The following is a 22,234-nucleotide window of genomic DNA, read 5'->3' on the forward strand; positions in this document are numbered from 1 at the left end:
GGCATTACATACATAAAGCATTACATCAAACAAAACATGCACACATGTATAAATCTGTATTCATATGTTAGTATCCAACATCATAAATCATCATAAAACCATGCATATAGGAATCATCTCATAAATGCATACATATACACATATCCATCTAAGCAATAAACTCATAAAAACACCATCCTGCATAGCATCCATACATCACAATATGCATATAAATCAAAAAATGGGATCTCCTTATATATATCATCTCATGTATCAGAGTACAATGAAGTCTACAAAATCGGCTACCAAGAGCCATCCAAGATACAGTCCAAAAATACAAATATGCAAAATTCTCTCTCAGATGCCACTCTGACTAGATGCTGCACCACCATCTCCACCTCCTCCCCCACTAATCCCCACACCACCTAATTATCTCTCTGTGGAGGCCCCATCAATCCCCCACTAGCTTCTGCACCCCCTGACCTATCTCTCCATAGAGGACCCATCACAACCCCACTTCTCTACATCCTCTGGGATCGCTCTGATCTGGCCTGTCGCATCTACGAATAGCTTAGTGCTCACTGACTGGATGGTACCACCTACTCATATAGGCCCCGCCAATAATCAACCTCTCCACCTGCTCTCCGTACCTCCCTCGCCAATGCCTCCATAGATGACCCCTGTCCCTATACTCCCTCTAAAACCCTCACTCTCTCCTACAACTAGATCACCCTGTCCATGGCCTGATCTCTCTCCTGTAGCACTACAGTCAGCTCTGACTCTCGTGCAAATAGCTGCAACCTCCGCCTCCAAATCCTCCACCCATGTCTTGAATGCCTCAAGTCAAGACTACAAATGTGCTATCAGTCGCTCCTGCATATCTCCACTTGATCCCTCTCCTATCTCCATAGCTGCCTCACCGGTATATCCCTCTCCAGTGGCTCTCTCCCCTCTATCCATCGGTATCTCCCTCTCCATACCTCTCCCACCCAATCTAACTCCTCCCTGCATCAACGGTACTTGCGATATCTGTAGTGGCAATCCACCTCTCCCTCTTCGCTAGATCTGACTGCCCAACCCACCACCTCCTCCACCTCCACCACTTCCCCCATCTCCCCCTCCAACACCTCCCCCATCCCCACCTCCTACTCCATCCCCTCCTCCTCCATCTCCACCATCTCCTCTCCCTTGTCCAGCTACCATAGGTCCTTGCCCCCCTCTCCTCCTCCATCTTTGTCCCCTATCATCCTCAAAATTGGACATTGGCTCCGCTAGATCTGATATCCAAAGAATCGGATGAGCCACCATGTACTGCGTGTACTCATCCGATACCCCTGCATCCACCACCCTCGATCGTATATCCCAAGGTCTCGCCTGCAGCATCTGAAACTCTGTCAGCGCCTGATCATATGGAAGTACTGGCCCCCATGCATATCTCTCTCGGACCACTCTAGCATACTCCCCTGATCCCCTAGGCAGTCCCTGCTGCCATCTAAACTACCTCATCACTCTACCTGGCACCTATCTCTCTACATGATACAAGGTCCTCCCAATGAGGAATTAGGTCATAAATACATATAGTAGTGCCTCCGCATCATCATCCCAAGGCTTGCACTCCAGATAGGGTCTCCATATCACTACATCAAGATCATCCAGTGCTCGCCGCCACCATTCTAACTTCCCTAGGTGGGGCTAACTCATCATACCGCTATACATAAACATATACAGCTGATCCATTGCTCAGAATCTGAGACTCACTAGTCGAGTCACTAGTAAGTGCTCCCACACCCAAATATGTAGCAGCATCACTCCCACTGCTAATGAGCCCCTCCCACGGTATACCACCTCATGTAGCTCTTGATATAGGTGTGCCAGCACACACAATCCCCAGGTAAATCGGGTCCCCTCTATAATCATCTGCTCTATCACTTGTCCCCATCCAATGGCCAGACCAAGTGAGCACCTATCAGGACACAGTAATCCTCCCACAATGCCTGACAAAATTGCTAGTAAAGGCTCGTATAATGCAACGATATCCTCCCAGACAATGGAGCCATCATCAATGAACACATCCTCATCAAAGAATCTTTGTACTGCTAGAGTCCCCCATGATCTATCATATGTAACTAGGTCCACCTGAATCAGAATACATAGGATGCGCCACACATCCTCCAGCATCACTATCATCTCCCCCTGCGCAAAGTGAAATGTGCACGTCTCACTATGTCAACACTCTGCTAAAGCGGTAATCAATCCGTGATTCATTTGAATCACAGGCATGTGCATCACATTGTATAAACCAATAGCTACAATACAGTTGATCTTAGCCTCTGTCAGCCAATCCTACAACCCCTATGTCACTGGATGTCTCTCACGTAACTACAACATGCGTAGATCCTCCTACACATGGGCATCAATCACTCATCATTAGTTGTTTTGTTTTCAAACTTTCTTAAGTTTCAACCTAAGACTATCAACAGATTCTTTGATTGAGTATCTTCAAGTCTCAACAGGTAAGCAATCATGGCACACCTAGACTTCAATAGGCATTTATCCTAAATGACCTAAGTCTCATCAGACTTCTATGGTTCAAAACAACTCCCACTTCATATCCCTATCCATCCATCCTTGGCATCGGAAGATTTTTTTTTGCACAAACTGGGACATCTATTATCTTGCAAATAAAAGCTCTATTTTGCAAACAAAAGCGCTACTTCTCTACAATAGTGCTAAACCCCTAACAAAAGCGCTTAATCAGCTATACAAAAGTGCTAAAACTACAAACGTGCTACAACAACTATACAATAGCGCTGCTTAAACACAAACGCGCTTAATTGACCCCTCCATAGTGCTCATCAAACAACAGTGCCTAAATAAGCCTACAATAGTGCTAAAATTTTCAAAAGCGCTCAAACAACACCTCAATAGCGCCATTGCGACACAATAGCACTAGTTAATTGGACAATAGCGCCAAAATATAGTTTCAGCGCTATTGTCTTGACTCAACTTGGACTCAGCAAAAAAATGACAAAAATGCATAAAAATTAAAATTTCAAATTTGCGTATCGCTGGTCCGTAGTCATCTGGCCGCTGGAACCGATGGACTCGCTTGAAATGTTGCTCTGCTACTGGTACCGGCATCCTGACTGCTGCTCACTCCTCTCAAAAGTCACTCTTATAGCTATAGTTTCACACTGGTCACGGTAACAAATGATCCTGTTTTCACCCCTTTCTCTCCATTTAAACCCTTCGCAGTCACCGTAACTTCCCCCCGCTCACCGTCGTGGTCCCCGTGCACTTCCCGAGCCCCCCATTTCTCCGTTTTCTCTCCAATTTCTTCTATTTTTCGCCTGCATTACTAACTTCTTCTCTTCTATCACCCTGCCATTTTTTATACTTTTTCGAGAGATCGCCCGATTTTTCAAAAAAATTTGACCCATCTCTCGAGGGGGCATACCACCCATTAAATTAACATTTTATGGGGCATTTCTTCACACCTATTTTTCTTTCTTTGAAACGACGCGATAAATCACACTGTCTCAAAGAGGGGCAAATGTAGTCACACAAATCTGTCCAGGTTAATTAAATAAATAATTGCTATTTATTTGATTAAAAACCCACTAGCCAATAGTTAATTAAATTAATATTTAATTAATTCTCTTCAAACATTCTCCTATTAATTAAATAAATTATTCAATTTATATTAATTCATTCATTAAACCAAACTCGCAATCAAATTAAATAAATAAATCATATTTATTTCATTTAAATCCCCTATTCCTCTTTTAAATAAATTAAATCAAACATTTATCTAAATCATTTATCCCCCCCCACTTGCATTTTCCTACAAATACAACTTTCACACATTTATTGAAATAAATTAATTTATTTTAAATAAAAATCCTATTTTCCCTCACCCACCAAACCCACTTGCAAATCTAATCCCCTTCTAGATTCTTCTAACCCCTTCCTGATTAACCTAATCCATCCCCTAATTATTGTCACATTCCTAAGCAACATGGAGTCACTTCTCAAAGACTTCAAAGTCTTTGAAAAATATTTAATGCTTTGTGTGTTCAACAATTTAACCTCCAAAGTCTTCCAAAACCACTAATGGCTCTTACATGACCATTAATGGCTCTTACATAACCATTTATGGTTATTTCAACTTGCACTCATGTGTCTCCTCAAGCATTTATTGCTTTGACCATGTTTATCCTTTTTGCCTTTGCACAAGAGTTTATCCATTGGATAAAAGCTTTATTCTTTGAAAAAAGAATTTATTCACTCAACCCAATTTTGACCCTAACCCCCAAGTTGACTCCCAAGGTCATGTCAAGCATTTAATGCTTATTCCCTCTCCTCTCAACCTATCTCACATTGACACTTGTCATCTTGGGATTGGGTTGAAATCCCTCACAAGGATCTCAAATCATTCAATCCTGACCCTTGTTGAGATTGCTCAATCTCAACCATCCATTGCTCCATTTTTTCCTATAAATAGAGCCCGTTTTTTCATAATCTAGATCCTAAAATCTTGTATGCATTTAAGTTATAGGCATTTTAAGAGAGCATTTTAGCATAATCAACTAATATCTTGTCATTTTGGTTAAAATAAATCATTTTAGTATCAATAGCATAGTATTAGCTTTCTATTCACATTGAGAGCAAATACTTCAATCTCAAACCTCCATAAGCATCCATAGGGCAAAAAGTTGCTGAGAGCTACACTATTTTGGAACTTGGAGAGGACAGGAACAAAGGAGAAGAAGCCAAGAGCATGTTAGGAGGCATTTGGAGATGCCTCATCATATTTACCTTCTTAGTTAGATATTCTGTCATGCTTTTGGTATCTCTTTTGATATGCTTGTGTAGGAAAGTATTTTGTTTATGATTTCTGACACTAACAATTTGGGCTTTTCTTCTTGTTTGTGTTTTGTTATCGTTGACTAACCTTCCCTTTTTGCAGAGCATCAGCTAGCTTTTTCAATGAGGATATTGGTGGTTATTCTAATCCTACAGATATTCTCATTAATCCTCTTGATAATTCTTATAATGAGGAGGAAATACTAACTAGAGTACCCATTGACCAATTGGCAAAGATGGACAATCAATTTTACAATCTTCAACAATGGATGAGTCAAGAATACTCGGAAAGTGAAGCTCTCCCATTGATTGAAGAATTAAAAAGAATGATTCAAAGTGATAAACATGGTGTTGATATCTTGCATGGTATTGCTCATATTATTGATTCCAATATCATGCCTATGAAGAGTTGTGCTAAAAACCTAGGTTATACACATCCTCCTAGTCAAGTTAATCATTACATTCCTTTGACAACTCTTATGACTAGTGTTCCTACCTTCACATCAAACATCATGGCTACGTCTTTGCAAAATGTTATACCTACAAATGTTAGTCATGTGGAAAATACATCTTCTTTCATTTCTCCTATCATGAGTGTTCCCCTTGTTATCCAATCACATTCACCACCCATAAATGTTAGTCAAGGGGGAAACTCCTTTAATCACAATTCCTTTATTCCTCCTATGAGTCTTCCATGTGTTAACCAATCTTCTCCATTACCTACTTATCATAGTGTCCCACCTCCTTATTCTCAATCTCTTCCTTCATTCAACAATATTACTCCACCCTCTACGTCCAACATGTCTAATTTCAATCCTTCTACCGAAGCTACAGTAAATAGTCTAGCCCAAACAATGTCTTCCTAACAACAACAAATAGCTTCTATGAATAAATCCAAGTATAATGTGCTCACATTTGATGTAGCGAGCCCATTATCCAATGACATTGTTAGAGTTATCCCTCCTAAACATGTAGAAGTCCCTCAATTGGAACTTTATAATGGAAAACACGATCCCTTAACTCATGTTAAAACATTCCAAACTTTGTGTAGTGACTTTGCTCATAATCAAAGGTTGTTAGCAAAATTGTTTACTAGAACATTAAGGGATAGAGCTTTGCAATGGTTTTGTTCTTTGCCTCCTTATTCTATTACTTATTTTCAACAACTAGCTAATGCTTTCATTCAATAATTTCACAATAACATTAGTCCTAAAGTTACTTTTACTGATTTGATGCATTGTAAACAAGGAGTTAAAGAAAAAGTGATTGATTTTATTGGTAGATATAAGCATTTGCATTCTCAAATTTCTTTTCCTATGCCTGATAAATACATTCAAAATATTTTCATTGCTAATTTATAAAAATATATTAGGGATAAACTTCTCTTAACTGAGTTTACTCCATTTTCGTAGTTGTGTGTAGTACTTCACAATTATCAACTGACTATGAGTCAATTGGAACAATCACCTCCTTCCATGGCTCTGAGTGATAAGGGTGATAGTGTTCAACAACCATTTGTGAAGTTCAAACCAAATAGAGGATTCATCTCATTCAATGACAATATCAACAATGACACTCAAGTACCAACCACTACAAGTGTGCCTCCTTTGTCTAAATTCTTTAAAAGATAAAAATAGTTTACTCATTTGAATGAATCTTTGAATAACATTATGTCTGAGTTAATACAAAGGAATGTGTTAAAACTTCCCCAAATAAAACCAATTGATCCATCTAAGACAATTTCACCTTAATTTGATGCTAAATCTTTTTGTCAATATCATCGTCAGCCTAGTCATGATACTGAGAAGTGTTTTTCATTGAGAAGTAAGATTCAAGAATTGATTAATAACAATACTATATCTGTGGCAGGTGTGAATGATAAAGGAAACAAATTTGTAGCTCCTCTTAATTAGAACCTTCAAATTTTCACCGGTCCTTTACCATCCCATTCCACTATTGTGATTGAGACTGGTCATCTTACTTTCTCTCCCAATGATGTCAGCCTTGAAACTAATAATGCGGTTAACCTTGTAGATCAACAAGAACCTCCTAAGGATTTGTGCATAACATTTGATCCTAGTGAGACCATTAAGGAACTTGATGGCCCATTATACATAAGTGTTAAAATCAAAGGTATACCTACTAGAGGAGTGCTTATTGATCCTTCTTGCATGGTTAATGTGGTAACTGAAGAATTTCTTTATACATTGCAATTGCATCAAGTGGTTTATGATGATACTGATGTGATAGTTAAAGTTTTTAATGGCTTCTCTTGTCTTTAGATTGGTTCTATAACACTTCCTATTGATCTTAGCACTAAATGCTTAGATGTTCAATTTTCTATCATTCCTACATCCAATCGATTTTGTGTGAAGTTGGGACATCCTTGGCTCTTTTCCATGAAAGTGATCTCTTCTACTATTCACAAGTGTTTGAAATTTCCTCATAATGGGGAAACCACAACTGTTAATCATAGCATATTTCAACCTACAATGAGGCATGGAGATGTTTGTCTTGATTACTTTTGGTCCGAACAATTCAAGCCTCTTCAACCTAGAAGCGATGCTCTCTTTAGATCATATCAAAACTAGAAAAATGAAATGATTTTATCATTGAGTAAACCTAGAAATCCAACACTTAGCATTCCTCTTGAAGATAAGATTATTCTTCCTCCTAAGGAAATAAATTATCTTCTTCCCAAAGGATAACCTATTCCTTCTCCTAAAGAGAAGAACATCCCTTCTCCTAAGAAAAGAGACATTCTTCTTCCTAAAGAAAAAACTATTCCTTCTCCTATGGATGAGTCCACTCTTCCTCCCAAAGGTAGAAAAAATATTTCTCTCGAACAACAAACTATTCCTCCTAAGGTTAGACCTATCCCTCCTCCTCCTGAAGGACCTAATGTCCTTCCTACACATCTCATTCCTCCTTTATATGGTGTGGTTCCTCCTCCTTCATCTTATAGAGAAAAGTGATTGGGCTCTCCTATTGTACAACCTAAAAAACCTCAACTCATTCATCCTTCCCTAAAAGAAGATGAAGCCTATATCTAATGAACCTAAACATTCTCAACCTTCAGCCAAAACTAGAAGAAATCATTGTGCGAGAGAATGCCGAAATAGACGTCATGCTAGAGCCCGTGAAGTTGCTTCCCAAACCTTTTCTTCTCCTAAAACACCAATAATTGACATGATTCTATTTTCTCCTAAACAAGATATTCAACCTAATTCTTTAAGGCACAAAATTCTTAAGACAAATGATGGTTCAAGTTCTATTCCTATTAGAGCTCCTATTCTTATTAATCTTGATGAAGAAATAGGTGAGAATATTATTAATGATGAAAATGTTGATCCTAATATTTTCTGATGATGAATATGAATATGTTGATGTTGACAATGACTTATTTGCAAAATTTTCAAAAGAATTAATCCTAGCTCCTAGTAATGAACAAAGTGACTCATCATTAGAGCATGGTCCTTGTTTGGAACTTGCGATAGCTCCATCTACCATGCTCGATCTGGATTCTCTTGCGTGTTGTCCACCTTCTCAAAATAATGATCAGCAAGCTCAGGGGGAGGATGATGTGCTTGATTAGATTCATTAGCACTGTAGACTCTCTCCCTCTCTTCTCTTGCTTATTTGTGGCATTCTTCTATTTGTTGTCCCTAGTGTTGTCTACTTGAGGATAATGCAAAGTATTGAGATCTCTTTTGGTCTATCCCATGTTGACTCAAAAGACACATGTGCTCCCTTATTCCATGGTGGTTTCCTCTCTTTGGGGAATGAGGATGATTCTATGCATATATACATGTGTATATATATATACATGATATACATGAGTTATCATAAAAAACATATTGACTCCAAAGTTAGGTGAAACCACCTCGTGTTTTGTGCTTTGTGTTCATTATCCTTTGGTTTATCCTCTCTTGGGGGCTAAATTATTGTGATTATGTGCTTGTCTTCTTTGGGTGTATTATACCTTAAATAAATTGCTCCCAAAAAGGCATACGCAATCACTTTAACGTGGGGGCATACACTCCGCTCATGATTCTCTCTTTTGATACTTTAAGTTACTTAGCAAACTTTGTCTTTTCTTTGTAATTTTTTTGGTATTCATTTCATGACTCATAGTAAGAGAACCTTACTAGTTGTAGTCATGGTTCCCTTTTTCCTCATGATCTTCGCTTTTACCTTATCATTGAAGTTGTAAGATCCTAAATTCCACTGGGGGCTTGGTGAATCTTGCCTCCTTGATGTGGTGAAAGTCTTTCAATCTAAATTCCTTGTACTTCATTGACAGTATTTGTGTAAGCTCATACTCTCGCTGAAGTGGGGGTAAATGTAACATCCTAAAATTGCACCCCTTACAATTTTTGACTGCATTTGGGTCTTTGCCTTAGTGTTTGCACAACTCGGCCTGATTGGAGACCTCAATATGCTCATACAAGTCAAAATCTACATTTTTCTTAGTTGTGCACTCAAAAACCACCTTGATCCTACCCCAAAATAGGGCAGGATCAGAAAGTGGCACCCTAGGATCCACTAGAAATAGGGTGTGGTGCCTTGGGATCCCCTAAAGGGAACCTATCTTGGGGTCCCTCCCTTTGGCCTATCTCAAAATGGAGCAAGAAAATCCCCCTATGTCATCTCAAGTCAAAAAATCAGTCAATTAAACCCACTGGAAAGTATATTAGAGGGATTTCCCCTCTCATTTGATGGATCAAGGAATTTACATCAATTGTTCAAGAATTCAAGAGAAATTGAGAATTTTTCAGTATTCCTTCAAGCTTTGGAGCAGCAATAAAGTAAACATTTCAAGCATTGAAGAGGAGATCATCATTCTACTTCATAAAATCATAATTCCATCTGGAGGCAAGCAAAACTTCACAAGGAGGTATAAGCATTTCATTTTGAATCAATTAAAAATCCCCTCAAAGAGGAGGATTTCTACTTTCAGTCATTTCATTTACATTATTTCAACCACTTAGTTAATTCCAAAACTAGGGTTTGTCCAGAAGGGAAACCCCTATTCCCAATACATTTCCCTTTCTTTCTATGTACAGGAAACAGGTGTGTAGATGTACTTTTAGAATAATCTTTATTTGTAGAGTCGGAAAAACCCTTTTTGACACACGAAAAGTTCAGAGAACCAAGTGGAGAGTGCCTCTGTCTGGACACATAGTCCCTGCAACTTTTGCCTGATTTCATAGAGTAGCTCTGAATCATCTGAAAATTCTCAGATCCAAGTGCATGATTGAATCCCAAAACTGTAGCTCACTTTTTTTGCATACTTTGTCTTCATTTTCAGCACTTTGTCTTAATTCAATCAATCAACTTACAAAAGAGGGTCAATTTCTTTCCAATCACAACCAATCTACTTAGTATTCAATCCTTGCATCCTTTGGGATTGGATCTAGTAGATTCATCCCCCTCTTTTGATTGTAAACTTTTCTGAAGTGAAAATCGAGCTTAGAAAATTCCCCACTCCCAAGTGGAGAGTTGGCCAATCCCCCAATTTTGTATTTTACACTACTATAGAAGTGATTCCCATAGATTGTGAATCAAAGAGTATTCTTAGAAGGCTGCTTTGAATGATCCCATTCATATCCAAATTGGTTGGAAAAATCAAATGCATTAATCATTACTTTGATAGGGGCAAACAAGTTTAAGGAAGGATACGTGTATATGGAATAATAATAATGAGCTCATCTTGGTGTTTGAATTAATGGCCAAATCTCCACTTTCTTAATACCTCGATGACATCGTACATGTGAAAGGACATTGCTAAAGTGTGGTAAATTTTCCAATGTTGTTGTGCAGACAGGTGTTTTTACTAACATGTTTTTTGTGAATGCAAGTAGGAGATGGTTCACATGTGTAGTATGCCTTCATCATGGTGAGGTGTGTGGAGTAAGGGTAATTATGATACATTGGAATTCAAGGGAATTGCATATGTGAGAAGGACATTTAATTCTTCTTCGGTCTTGCTTTTTTCTCATCCCCAACCCTTGGTTTCTTTTCTTTTTATCATTGTGAACATGTATTTACCATAGTCTTCAAAGGACAAAGGAGAGCTGAGAATCATGCCTATAATTTGCAGAGGTTGTCATCAAGCGCACATGAAATACCTTCCTAGAAACTATCACCTCCTTTTGCAAGTTAATGATTGGGAGCTTCCTTTTTTGGGGCACATCACTAATCAACATTTGGGCCAAATGTTCACCTCCTTTTGCAAGTTAATGATTGGGAGCTTCCTTTTTCTGGGCACATCACTAATCAACATTTGGGCCAAATGTTTAAAGTACATTTCTATCAATTTAGGAAGAGTATCAAGCAGATTGATGGGGATGAAATTCTCTTGCCACGAGCTTGTAGGATTATTTTTTCATCTCAAATTATTTGTTTTTTTGTCAAATGCCTTTGATCTTCTCCAGTCCTTTCAATTACTTCAAATCATAGAGGAGAAGGTGGTCAAGGAGGTATTCATTCGAGATAATAGAATCCTTGCAGTTGTTCAAGGTTACGACCTATGGCGAGGACAAGCCCACATTGGGGGTTTGTTTCCCCGCCATTTTTTGTTCAAAGGGTTTGCATTTGTTTTGGTTTACAATACCATTAAAAATAATTTGGAGGCACAAAGTCCTATGGTTTAACAAAAATCCTTGCAAAAGCATTTACTAGCAGTTGGTGATGACCTGGTAGAGAAGATTGAGGCAACGGTTAATGGCATACTAGTTATGCTCGATCACGAGCATGATGAACCATTGTCGATCAATCTTCCTACCCCTGTGACTCATCTTCATCAGACACATAGACTACCAATGCAACCAATTGTTGGGGTGCCTAATAATGTTAGTTCTTCCCACTGACACATCTAGCTTCGACCTTTCATTCTTGAGCCGCCATGGGAGAATTTGTAGGACGAGAAAGGGGAAAATGACATTCATAGCAAAGATATGGAGGAATGAAATTCTTCAAAATTATCCTTTTTGTTGTCATGCATTATACAAATAATTCAATGATTATGAAATATGAATTAGAAAATGAAGTACAAATGTTGTAGGATATGCTCATAGAAAAAGGTGTTGAAAATTTCTCTTGTTGTGCTAAATAGAATAGAGTATGAATATTTATCAAAGATAAAGGATAGTGGAATTCTGGCATGATCTATATGTGTTGGCAATATGTGTTTTCATTGATGTCAACTTGACATCTAACAATATATATTGTCTTATGTATGGTTTTTTGCTACTAACATATGTTAAGGTGTCCTTACAGATATGGTAAGATATGAAAATTGTGGTTGCCTACTTGCCAGCTTGCTTGCTACAGTAATGGTGAAGCTATATGGCATGCACACTAAGGTTGGTTGATGGTTCTCTATGGAAAATTGTCTATCTACTTGTTTCTAATTCTCTTGGCCAAGTTTTGTCACTTGGAAAGGGACTATGGATAGTATAGAGTGTGTCTGATATGTTCTTATGTGCAAAGAATTGTTGCAAATTGTGAAGGATCGCAAAGATGTGTTGAGAATATACTTTGTGTTTGATGTCCACCATCTTAGTGTTGGTATCTAACATACTGTGATGACATGGTTGACAATACTAATATTTGGATGCTACTTTGTGGAGAAAGTTGATGAAGATATATGTTCTTATATGATGTTGACATTTGTCCTATTAGATATACAACGATATAGATTAGTGTATTGGAAGGCAATTATTGAGAGAGTGTTTGTTGATAATAGTGTTATGAATGATATCAATATATGTATATATGGTTGAGTCGATCTTTGAGGATGTGATGATGAGAATATATTGACTACTATTTATATAATGTTGTCATGAAGAGGTTGATGAGTTAAGTGCATATGGATATTGGTTGCAAATGATTTGTGATGTCTGCATTGAGTTGACTACATTGATACTATTGGTAATACTAATGGAAGTAACGGTTTTTTGGTGTTTATATATTAAGATAAGGATTAGATGCATTACAATATAATGAATATGATGACTGAATGAAAAGGTATTATTTTCGGGACAATTTGGTCCCTAGAAGCCTAATAGAGAAAGTTGGTATGAGAATTATGTATTGATGTGTGCTTAGAAGAATGCTCCATATTCCTCCACTTTTGAAAATATGGTCTTGAAAACTTGGATATAATGTTTATGTTTTGTGGACATTGTAATCCTAACTTTTCAATTCCTTGGTGTTGCAGTTGGTCTCGTTAGTAATTATTGTTGGTTGATAGTCTGGTTCTCTGTCAGAAATGGTTCGAGAAATACTTTGCATTTCATCGCATTGATTTTTTTGGAGCTACATCTTGGAGGACATGTTTAAAATATTTGTGTTATGGCTCAGTTCAATTCTCATATGGTGTTATGGTCTGCAAGTAATGATGTTGTGTATTGCGTTTGATTGGCTCTTAGAAATAAAGTGTTCATTATCAACTATGTTGTACCAGTTTGATCTTGATATGAAGAAGTGAAGGAAGGATATGAGAATGTTGTTGCATGTTCATGGAACACCCTGGTGTGCTCTACATACTTTTAGAATGTCTATTTGATGATACATGCTGATTTGAATCTATCTTTCTAGGTAACTATTTTTGTTTGGCCAACTAGTGTGATTCATTGGCATGCGGTAAATCCTTGGAAATATTTGGACTCATTGCACACCACGTAAAAATTAGGGTGAATTCCTTAGCATGCGGTGAATCCTTGGATATCCCTAGACCCTTTGGATCAATCTCAATCATTAATTATTCTAAATTCCTCTTAATTAATTTTAATTAATTAACTTAAGTCATGTGATTCCTACAAATCACTTTTCTTAATCCTCACTTAGCCTAATTAATCACTCCCTAATCATGCTCCTCAAATTTTAAATTCACCCACTCATTCTCTCTCCTCATGTCACATCCCTAAACTTTCCTGCTTGCATCCTAATCCCTCATCAAGCCACCTAATCAATCTCCTTAATCATTTTCACATCCCTAATCACCTTGATTAGGGATGGGTCATATCTTTTCCATAAATAGATTTCTCGTCTCATCATGCAACCCACTTTAATCCTTTCAAGAAAATTCAAATTCTTTGAATCTCCCCATGCATCCTCTTCCAAAGGAATTTTTAATTCCTTTTCTCATTTAGTCTTCCCACACACCCTCTTATTTTGGAATTTTTAATTCTTCCTCCCTTTCCCCAAGGAATTTAATATTCCTTTTTCTCTTCCCAATGTACTTGGGAGATCTTCCCCATGAATCTTGAGAAGTGTGGAGACAATAAATCCTTTGGTTCTCCCACTTTTTCCTCTCAATCCTCTCCCACTCTTTCTCTCAATCCTAGCCCTCTATTCCAAATCAATCTTGGACTTCCATTTTGGCCTCCTCCAATCTATAAATTGGATTCTAATTTCCTCACAAATCATCCACTTCTCAAGAATTTTCATGTTGTCCATTTTAGTCCCAAGATCATCCATAGCATCATCATAATGCCCAAATCTTGCCTAACTTAGCCAATCCATTTTATCCTACTCAATCCAATCTTGTTGTGTAGTGGAAAGAAATCCAATCAAGTGGAAATAGGGAGCTTCTCTACTTCATTAAAAGGCTCAATTGGAGGACAAGAGAGCTTCACTTGAAGGTATATTGGTGTTATTTACATTAAGTTGTATGTTTTATGCTTATATTTTTTAAATCTAACCATTAACCCCTCTTGTGATTTTCCCCTTGGTTCATTTTGGCATGCTCGGTGAGACCAACATCCCTAGAATCTAATCATTTTTGGCTTATTTTGGTATTTTTACTTGCAGGTTCTCAGAACAACATCTGAGACTGCACTTCAAGGTCTTTTTAGCAATGTTTCAGCATCTCTGCAATGCTATTTCAGCATCTCCATTTAAACCTAAATTTTCTCGCTAACATTTTGTGCAGAAACTAAGAATTGGCATCTTTGTCTAAAGATCAACATCTCTGCCTCTCTATTTTGGTGTCTTCGTAGTCCCAAATTAGCATCTCCATTCAACAAAAAAACTCTCACCTAACTTTTTTTATTTATTTATTAAAATTGCAGATCAACGTCTACTTAGATTTCAATCCACAGATCAACATTTACGTAGATGTCAATCCATGGATCAACATCTGTGCATACTTCAATACCTCCACCTAGATACTTTTCCTGCTTATTTTTAAAATTAAAAATTTTGAATTTTTGCAGGCTAATCCTTTTTCTGTGTAGAATCTCAATCAACGTCTGCGCAAACGAATCAATGTATGCGCCTGCACTTCAATGTCTCTGTTGTAAGTGTTTAATTTTGAATTTTCACTAACTTTTCTATATCCTTGCATCTTTTTCATTTGTCCAAGACCAAGAACTAAAACTACTAATCACAAATGCAAAACGTTTGTCAAAGAAAATTGTAATTTTTTACTAGCTTAGATTTCTTTTTTCGCATTTTAGCTTAGAAAACATCTTTTTGGGTATAAAAAGAACATATATTTTTCATGTTTGGTGTACTTTCACTTGTGTAGGGTGGACCCATTGTCACACCTATTATCCTCTCCCCTTGCCTTTGTGGACCTTGGGTGACAAGAAAGGTGATTGATAACACCCACTTTTTTTTCTTTTTTATAGTGAGGAGTATCTTTGATTGGGGATTCATCACCCCACAAGGGTACTTTGAATTGGGACATGTTGGGGATATCGTCTCTCTTGGTGCAATATCAAGTGATGTATTTCAAGCCACTATATAAAAACCTAGTCAAACGACTAGAGTGTTGAGTGAATTTGACATATGTGGAGGCCTTCTCTACACGCATAAGCTCAGTTAGAGCCTTTAGTTGCTTGCTTCATGGATCCGTTGTTGGACTAGACCTGTCAAAAAATCACTAAGAACCTTGTTGAAGTAGCCCAAAATTACACATTTGATGGTGCAGGGGATGCGGATCGTACCTTGAAGTTACCTCTCATGTACCCACTCAGGATGAAATAGGAATCCCTCAGTTAAAAGATCTTTGGATCTTCAGGGAAGAGAATCCAGAATGCCCAGGAACTGAGTATCGTGGAGTGGAGCTAGTACTACCAAAATCTCTATCTGTCCACTTTTTTGAGGTATCATTTTGTGCGAGAGGTCTATCAAATGGTTTCCACTTTCTAGCCTAAGTTGTATGTCTGATGTGTGTCTTCATTTTGTGCAAAACTAGTAAAAATTCGTTTGGGATAATCAAGGCCCCCAATCACTTTCACTCTTGTCATAAAGTGTTGCCTTGGCCAGTGTGCATTTCATTGTTTTATTTCTCTTTCCAAGAGTAGATAACATCCAAAACATTCCCAAATTTGGCCAAACCCTTCAATATTCACTTTGTCACTGTCAAACCTCTATTTCGCCGCCTCCATTTGAGTCAAACCTCCAATCATTTTTCATCCATCCAAATGATCATCAATCAATTAATCTCTAGCCAACCCTCCATCTAGTATTGGGTAACCTTCCCCTTCTTTTGTCTATCATCAATCCATTCTTTCATAATCATTTTCATTTCATCCTCAAAGACTTAGAACATCAACTTAATCAACCTTCCAATCCAATCATCAATCAATCAACCTCATTCTAAGGTTAATACTTTGTGAAAGTTTGATTTAGACATTTATTTTTAATCAATCAATCAATTAAATTTTGTGATTGGGAAATAATATCCCCCAAGTACCTATTCTTAATCATTTGGGTTGATCAAAACCCTAATCCATTTACCCTCTTTTGCTTAGGAACATAAGGCTATTCTAAGTAGAAGAAGGCTTGATCAATTGCATATTAATTCAAAGGTCCAAATTTTACCTAGCTTGGTTGTCACCTTGCTTTGTGGTTAACATCATCAATCCCCATATAAGTCCTAATCCAAGGGCCAATCCAATCCAATCCCAATCAAACCCAATCCAATCCAAGCAAATCAAATTCAATCCAATCAATCCTCAATCAAATCCAAAGTTTCTAAGTCCTAATCCTCATCTTCATCTGACATCATCTCATCACTTTTCTGATCAATTCTATTCATTCAATTCCAAATTGTCACCCCATTCTCATCATTTTGAGGTTACCCTTGTAAGGTCTATATGCATGCACGAAAGCAATGGTTGGATATTCAAAACCCACATTCAAACATCATGGGTTTTTTCAAAGAAATAGCTATGGAAGTTCAAGGATCGCCCTATCAACCATGCCCATCTATCTCATACATGCCTCAAAGTTATCCAACTTCCACCTACTCATGTCTCCCTCCCCAAACCACTTACCAATTCAATCCCAATTCATCACACATCTCTTATCCTTCCCCTACCTTTGACAAGAGAAATCCATCTTATTCCCCATCTAGGTCTCCATATCATTCCTCATTCACATACCCTTCTAACCCAATATGTATACCTCCATCTTTCCCCCCATCTACATCCCAATACAATCTTCCATCTAACACTAAACCTTCGCATAATCCTCATCCTCCAAAATCCACACCATCCCCATCCTCCAAGTCCTTTCTCCGTAATTTTATCCAAGAAATACTAGCAAAGGAGACAAAATCCCTATTGGATATTGGTTGATATGATGTCATTGATGTCATCATATGTGACATATGTGGAGATTGTTGATGAAGAGATTGTTGGACAGTTTTCTGTGTATTCCAATGTTGCAGTTTGATTGGATGAGTTGGTTTAGCCTACGTATTGTACATGAACTGATGTGGTTTAAAGGTTTTTGGGTATGTTGTCTGTAGATGGTTCATTCCCATTTTTAGAGGTTCGCATGATGATTTAATCAAGTTATGAGATCTGGTATTGAGGATGTTGTGCATTTGTTTGTGTTATTCTGGTTTGTGCTTCGTATTTCTCTAGAATTGCTACATCTTTGGTTGCAGATGTGTGGGTTGTGTTTTGGACATTAATGTGTGTTCTTCGTTTGAATGGTTCATGATTTGGAGGTCCACAAGCAAATATTTTAGTTTGACAGTTAGTTATGTTGATGTTCTTTTGCTTTGATAGAAAGATGATGATGATTCTGGTAATCCGAGTTGTTGCGGTTGTTGTGATACAATCCACATTGCTTGTGAATGTCTCTAGATCATGCTCTATGCATATTGGTGGTTCGCATTGATTATTGTGTGCTTTATTGAATATTTTCTTTGTTCGGTGATGTTCTTCATGTTATGTAACATTCTTGGTGGTTGTAGCATGTTGCAGATGATGAAGGCAAAATTATTAGAGGTGTTTCATATTTGTAGTATTGATTTGGGTCCAAACTATGTCTTAGCCGACATTGTTTTGGTTCGCATGTATTGTTGTAGCATGTGAGGATTTTATTTTATAATTTATTTTGAGGGTTTGGTCGACCTTGAAATATAGGTTGAAGGGTTTATATAAATATGTGTATTAATCATTGAGTGTGATCATGCTATGTGAGAATATTGTATCAATCATTTAGTAGCAGGGAAGTTGTGTGAAGTTATGCAAATAAGTGTGTTGCAATGAAGATTTGATAGTGAGCATAACTGGAACTGTACTCAAGCATATGGAGATGCTATTTTCACAGTTCATGTAATATGGATTGCAGTTTGAATGTTTTTGTAAGTTAGTGAGACTTCTTGTAAGGTAGTGAGCATTCCCTTTAGGTTGTAGCCTTTCTGGGTTTCTTATTTTGAGAAGTGAGCTCTAGGCAGTGTGCCTAAATGCATGTGCATTCCCATTGTAATATTCACATTTACTCCTAACAAGGTATTATCTCATTGTGGGTAGGTTCCCACCGTGGTTTTTCCCTAAACCAGGTTTTCCATGTCAAAAATATTGGTGTTATGTGTGTTATTGATGTGGTGTTGTTTAATTCTTTAACTGCTCATCATCATATTTGAATTGTGGTTTAAGTTGCAGTAGTTTTTGGTGCAAACTGATTCACCTCCCCCCCCCCACTCCTCCCCTCTTATTTTGTTGCATTCTTTCCAACAACTGGTATCAGCGCTAGATCCTCTAGAAGAAGCTTCACTACTTGAGGAGATCTGGGATGGCAACCTTTGCTTTCAATAAGGATAGTCTAAGATTTGATGGAACAAACTACACTCATTGGAAGAGACGGATGCAAGTTCATTTGAGATGCATTAGAGAAGAGTAATCGAAGATTACTAAGAATGTATATAATCTTCTACAGAATGGTCCTACTACTCCGGATGAGATAAAGGAAGCAAAATACAATATTAGAGCCAAGGAAGCATTATTGAGTTCCCTATTAGATTTTGAGATGACTAATGTGATAAACTTAGAGACTGCTCATGAGATCTGGGTAAAATTAGAGACCTTACATGAAGGTGATAGCCATGTGAATATTGCTAAGTTGTATATCTTGAAGGATAAATATGAGAACCTAGAGATGGGTGATGATGAGAATATTACTTCTTTTATGCAAAAAGTGAACAAGCTTGTGAGTGGAATTAGATGTGCCAATGGACTCCTTGAAGAATTTGAGATTGTTACTAAAGTATTGAGATCCTTGCCTCCTAATTACAAACATAAAGTTGTTGTTATTGATGAGATTTGAACTGTGACAAATGTGACAAGAGATATGTCGGTTGGCAAGTTTTCTCCTTTTGAGCTGAGTGAGTTTGGAGACCCTCTTCCTAAGACTGAATCTACCTTCAAAGCTATTGTTTCTGGGAAGCAGAGATATGATCCAAGAGAAATTTCTACAAGAGTATCTAGATATGAGAAAGAGATGAAAGCGATGGAAGATGAAGAAAGAGATAGTGAGGAGCTCGAAGCACTTATTGCTAGAATATTACCTAAAGGTGTTGGTAAGTATGAAGGAAAATTACCTCTTAAATGTTTTTCATGTAACAAGATAGAAAATTTTGTATCAAGGTGTCCAAAAGGAGATATAAATCCTAAGAATCCATTTAAACCATATAAGCCTAAATATCAGAAGAAGTGTTATTATGTTTCTAATGAAGGTGTGATAGATGATGAGTCAGATAAGGGTAATTCAGGAGATGAATTTGTGTTCATTGCTATCAAGGAAATTGATCCTATGACTATAGATTCTACAAGCTTCTCTAATGAAGAGAAATCTTTAGCTGCTAAAGTTGAGGAGAAAGATGAATGGGTGATTGATAGTGGTTACTCTCATCATATGACAGGCGATAAGAGTAAATTTGTGAACTTGGAAAGGTATGATGGTAGTATAGTAAGATTTGGTGATAACAAAGCTTGTGTAATCCATGGTAGAGGTTATATTTCTCTTGATGTTAAGTATAATATTGATGATGTGTTGTATGTTGAAGGTTTAAAGCATAATCTTTTGAGTGTTGATTAGATGATTGATAAGGGATATAACTTGCAATTCAAGAATGGGAAATGTGAGATCTTGAGTAGCTCTAGAACTGAGATTGCATCAAGGACAAAGACTAAAAGTAATATATTTCACTTGAGTGTTGGTGGTAAAAGTTGTTTGATTACTCAGATTGATGAAATTTGGTTATGGCATAAAAGGATGTGTCATGTAAATTTTGATTTCATGGTTAAGATAAGTTCTACTCATGCAATAAGAGATTAACCTAAGTTAATAAAGCCTTCTAATCTGGTTTGTAAGGAATCTCAATTAGGGAAGCAGAAAGAGTTACTTATAAGAGAAAATGGTATAATTCTAATGGACTATTGGATCTTGTGCATATTGATATGTGTGGTCCTTCTAGAGTAAGAAGCTTGTAGGGTGACAAGTATTTCATGCTGCTAATTGGTGACTATTCAAGAATGATGTGGGTTACCTTCTTAAGGGAGAAGTCTGAAGCATTGGAGAAGTTCAAAATTTTCAAAGCTAGAGTTGAAACTAAGACTGGAATGAAGATGAAGTGTCTGAGATCTGATAGAGGTGGAGAATTCACTTTCGGTGAGTTTAATGCATACTATGAAGAACATGGAGTTAAGAGACAATTATCTGCTCCTAGGACACCAATACAGAATGGTGTTGTGGAGAGGAAGAATAGAACAATTCAAGAAGCTTCTAGAACCATGATGATTGAAGGAAATTTTTTGCATGTATATTGGAGAGAAGTTGTGAGTACTGCAGTATACAATCTTTAACTGAGTAAATGTAAAAGGTGATACTAGTAAGACTTCTTATGAGTTAGGGTTTGGTCATGCCCCTACTATTATATTTTTCAAAAAATTTGGTAGTAAATGCTATATCAAAAGAGATGAAGATCTTGGAAAGTTTGATGCTAGATGTGATGAAGGAATCTTTCTTGGTTATTCAACTAAAAGTAAGGCCTACCAGTGTTATAATAAAATATTGAGAAAGATGGTTGAAAGTGCTAATGTGAAGGTTGATGAAGGTAATATGAGATAGATTAGATCTTGTGCATATGATTCTGATGATCAGGATGCTAGTTCAAATAGAGGAGAGTTGATGCAAACCCAAAGTCAAGTACATAATGCTCCGAAAAAGTCTAAGAATGAAGGTGCAAATGCTAGTATAGAAGGAAGAGTTCAAAAACCTGAAATTCAAGAAAATCTTAAAACTTCCAGGTATGTAAGATTGAATCATTTAGAAAATCAAATTATTGGTGACAAGAATAAAGGTGTGATGACTAGGAGAAAAATTGCTGAAGAAAATTGTTTGATTTCTAAGATTGAGCCTAAGAATGTTGATGAAGCTTGCAAAGATTAAAATTGGATTAAAGCTATGGAAAAATAATTGAATTAGATTGAGAAAAATAATATATGGATTCTTGTTCCTAGACCTAAGGATAAAAATGTAATTGGAACTAAATGGGTATTTCAGAATAAGTTGAATGAACATGGTGAAGTTATCCGAAATAAAGATAGACTTGTTTGTAAAGGTTATTCATAGATGGAAGGAATTGACTATGAGGAGACTTTTGCTCCGAAGGCTAGAATTGAAGTTGTTAGATTATTTATTGCTTATGCTACTCGCAAAGATTTCAAGGTTTATCAGATGGATGTCAAATCAGCCTTTCTTAATGGAGAATTAGAAGAAGAAGTCTACATTGAGCAACCAGATGGATTTCAGCTGACAGATGAAAACGACATGGTTTGCCGGTTGAAGAAAGTATTGTATGGATTGAAGCAAGCCCCTAGAGCCTGGTATGCCAAATTAGATAAGTATTTGATGAAGCTTGGATTCAACAAAGGTACTCCTGACAGTAATCTTTATTTCAAGATTGATCAGAATAATATCTTGATTATTGAAGTTTTTGTTGAAGACGTTATCTTTGGAGGAAATGATTGCCTATGTAAGAAATTTGCTAAAGAGATGTAGAATGAATTTGAAATTCCTATGATTGGTGAAATGAAATTCTTTTTGGGATTGCAAATTACTTAGTTGGATAAAGGTA

At 37.1% G+C, this 22,234-nt stretch overlaps 1 protein-coding gene across 1 annotated transcript; it reads right to left on the reverse strand.

The window, feature by feature from the left end:
* Positions 1-1,038: 1,038 nt before the first annotated feature.
* Positions 1,039-1,362, reverse strand: LOC131875841 (uncharacterized). Its single transcript, XM_059220534.1, has one exon. The coding sequence runs from the start codon at positions 1,360-1,362 to the stop codon at positions 1,039-1,041; it is 324 nt and encodes a 107-aa protein (XP_059076517.1).
* Positions 1,363-22,234: the final 20,872 nt, after the last annotated feature.

The sequence above is a fragment of the Cryptomeria japonica genome, chromosome 5, assembly GCF_030272615.1.
Source record: "Cryptomeria japonica chromosome 5, Sugi_1.0, whole genome shotgun sequence".
NCBI classification, from domain to species: Eukaryota; Viridiplantae; Streptophyta; class Pinopsida; order Cupressales; family Cupressaceae; genus Cryptomeria; species Cryptomeria japonica.

Excerpts from the sequence above, each read along its gene's own strand:
- LOC131875841 (XM_059220534.1), bottom strand. The coding sequence starts at position 1,362 with ATGCTGCAGGCGAGACCTTGGGATATACGATCGAGGGTGGTGGATGCA.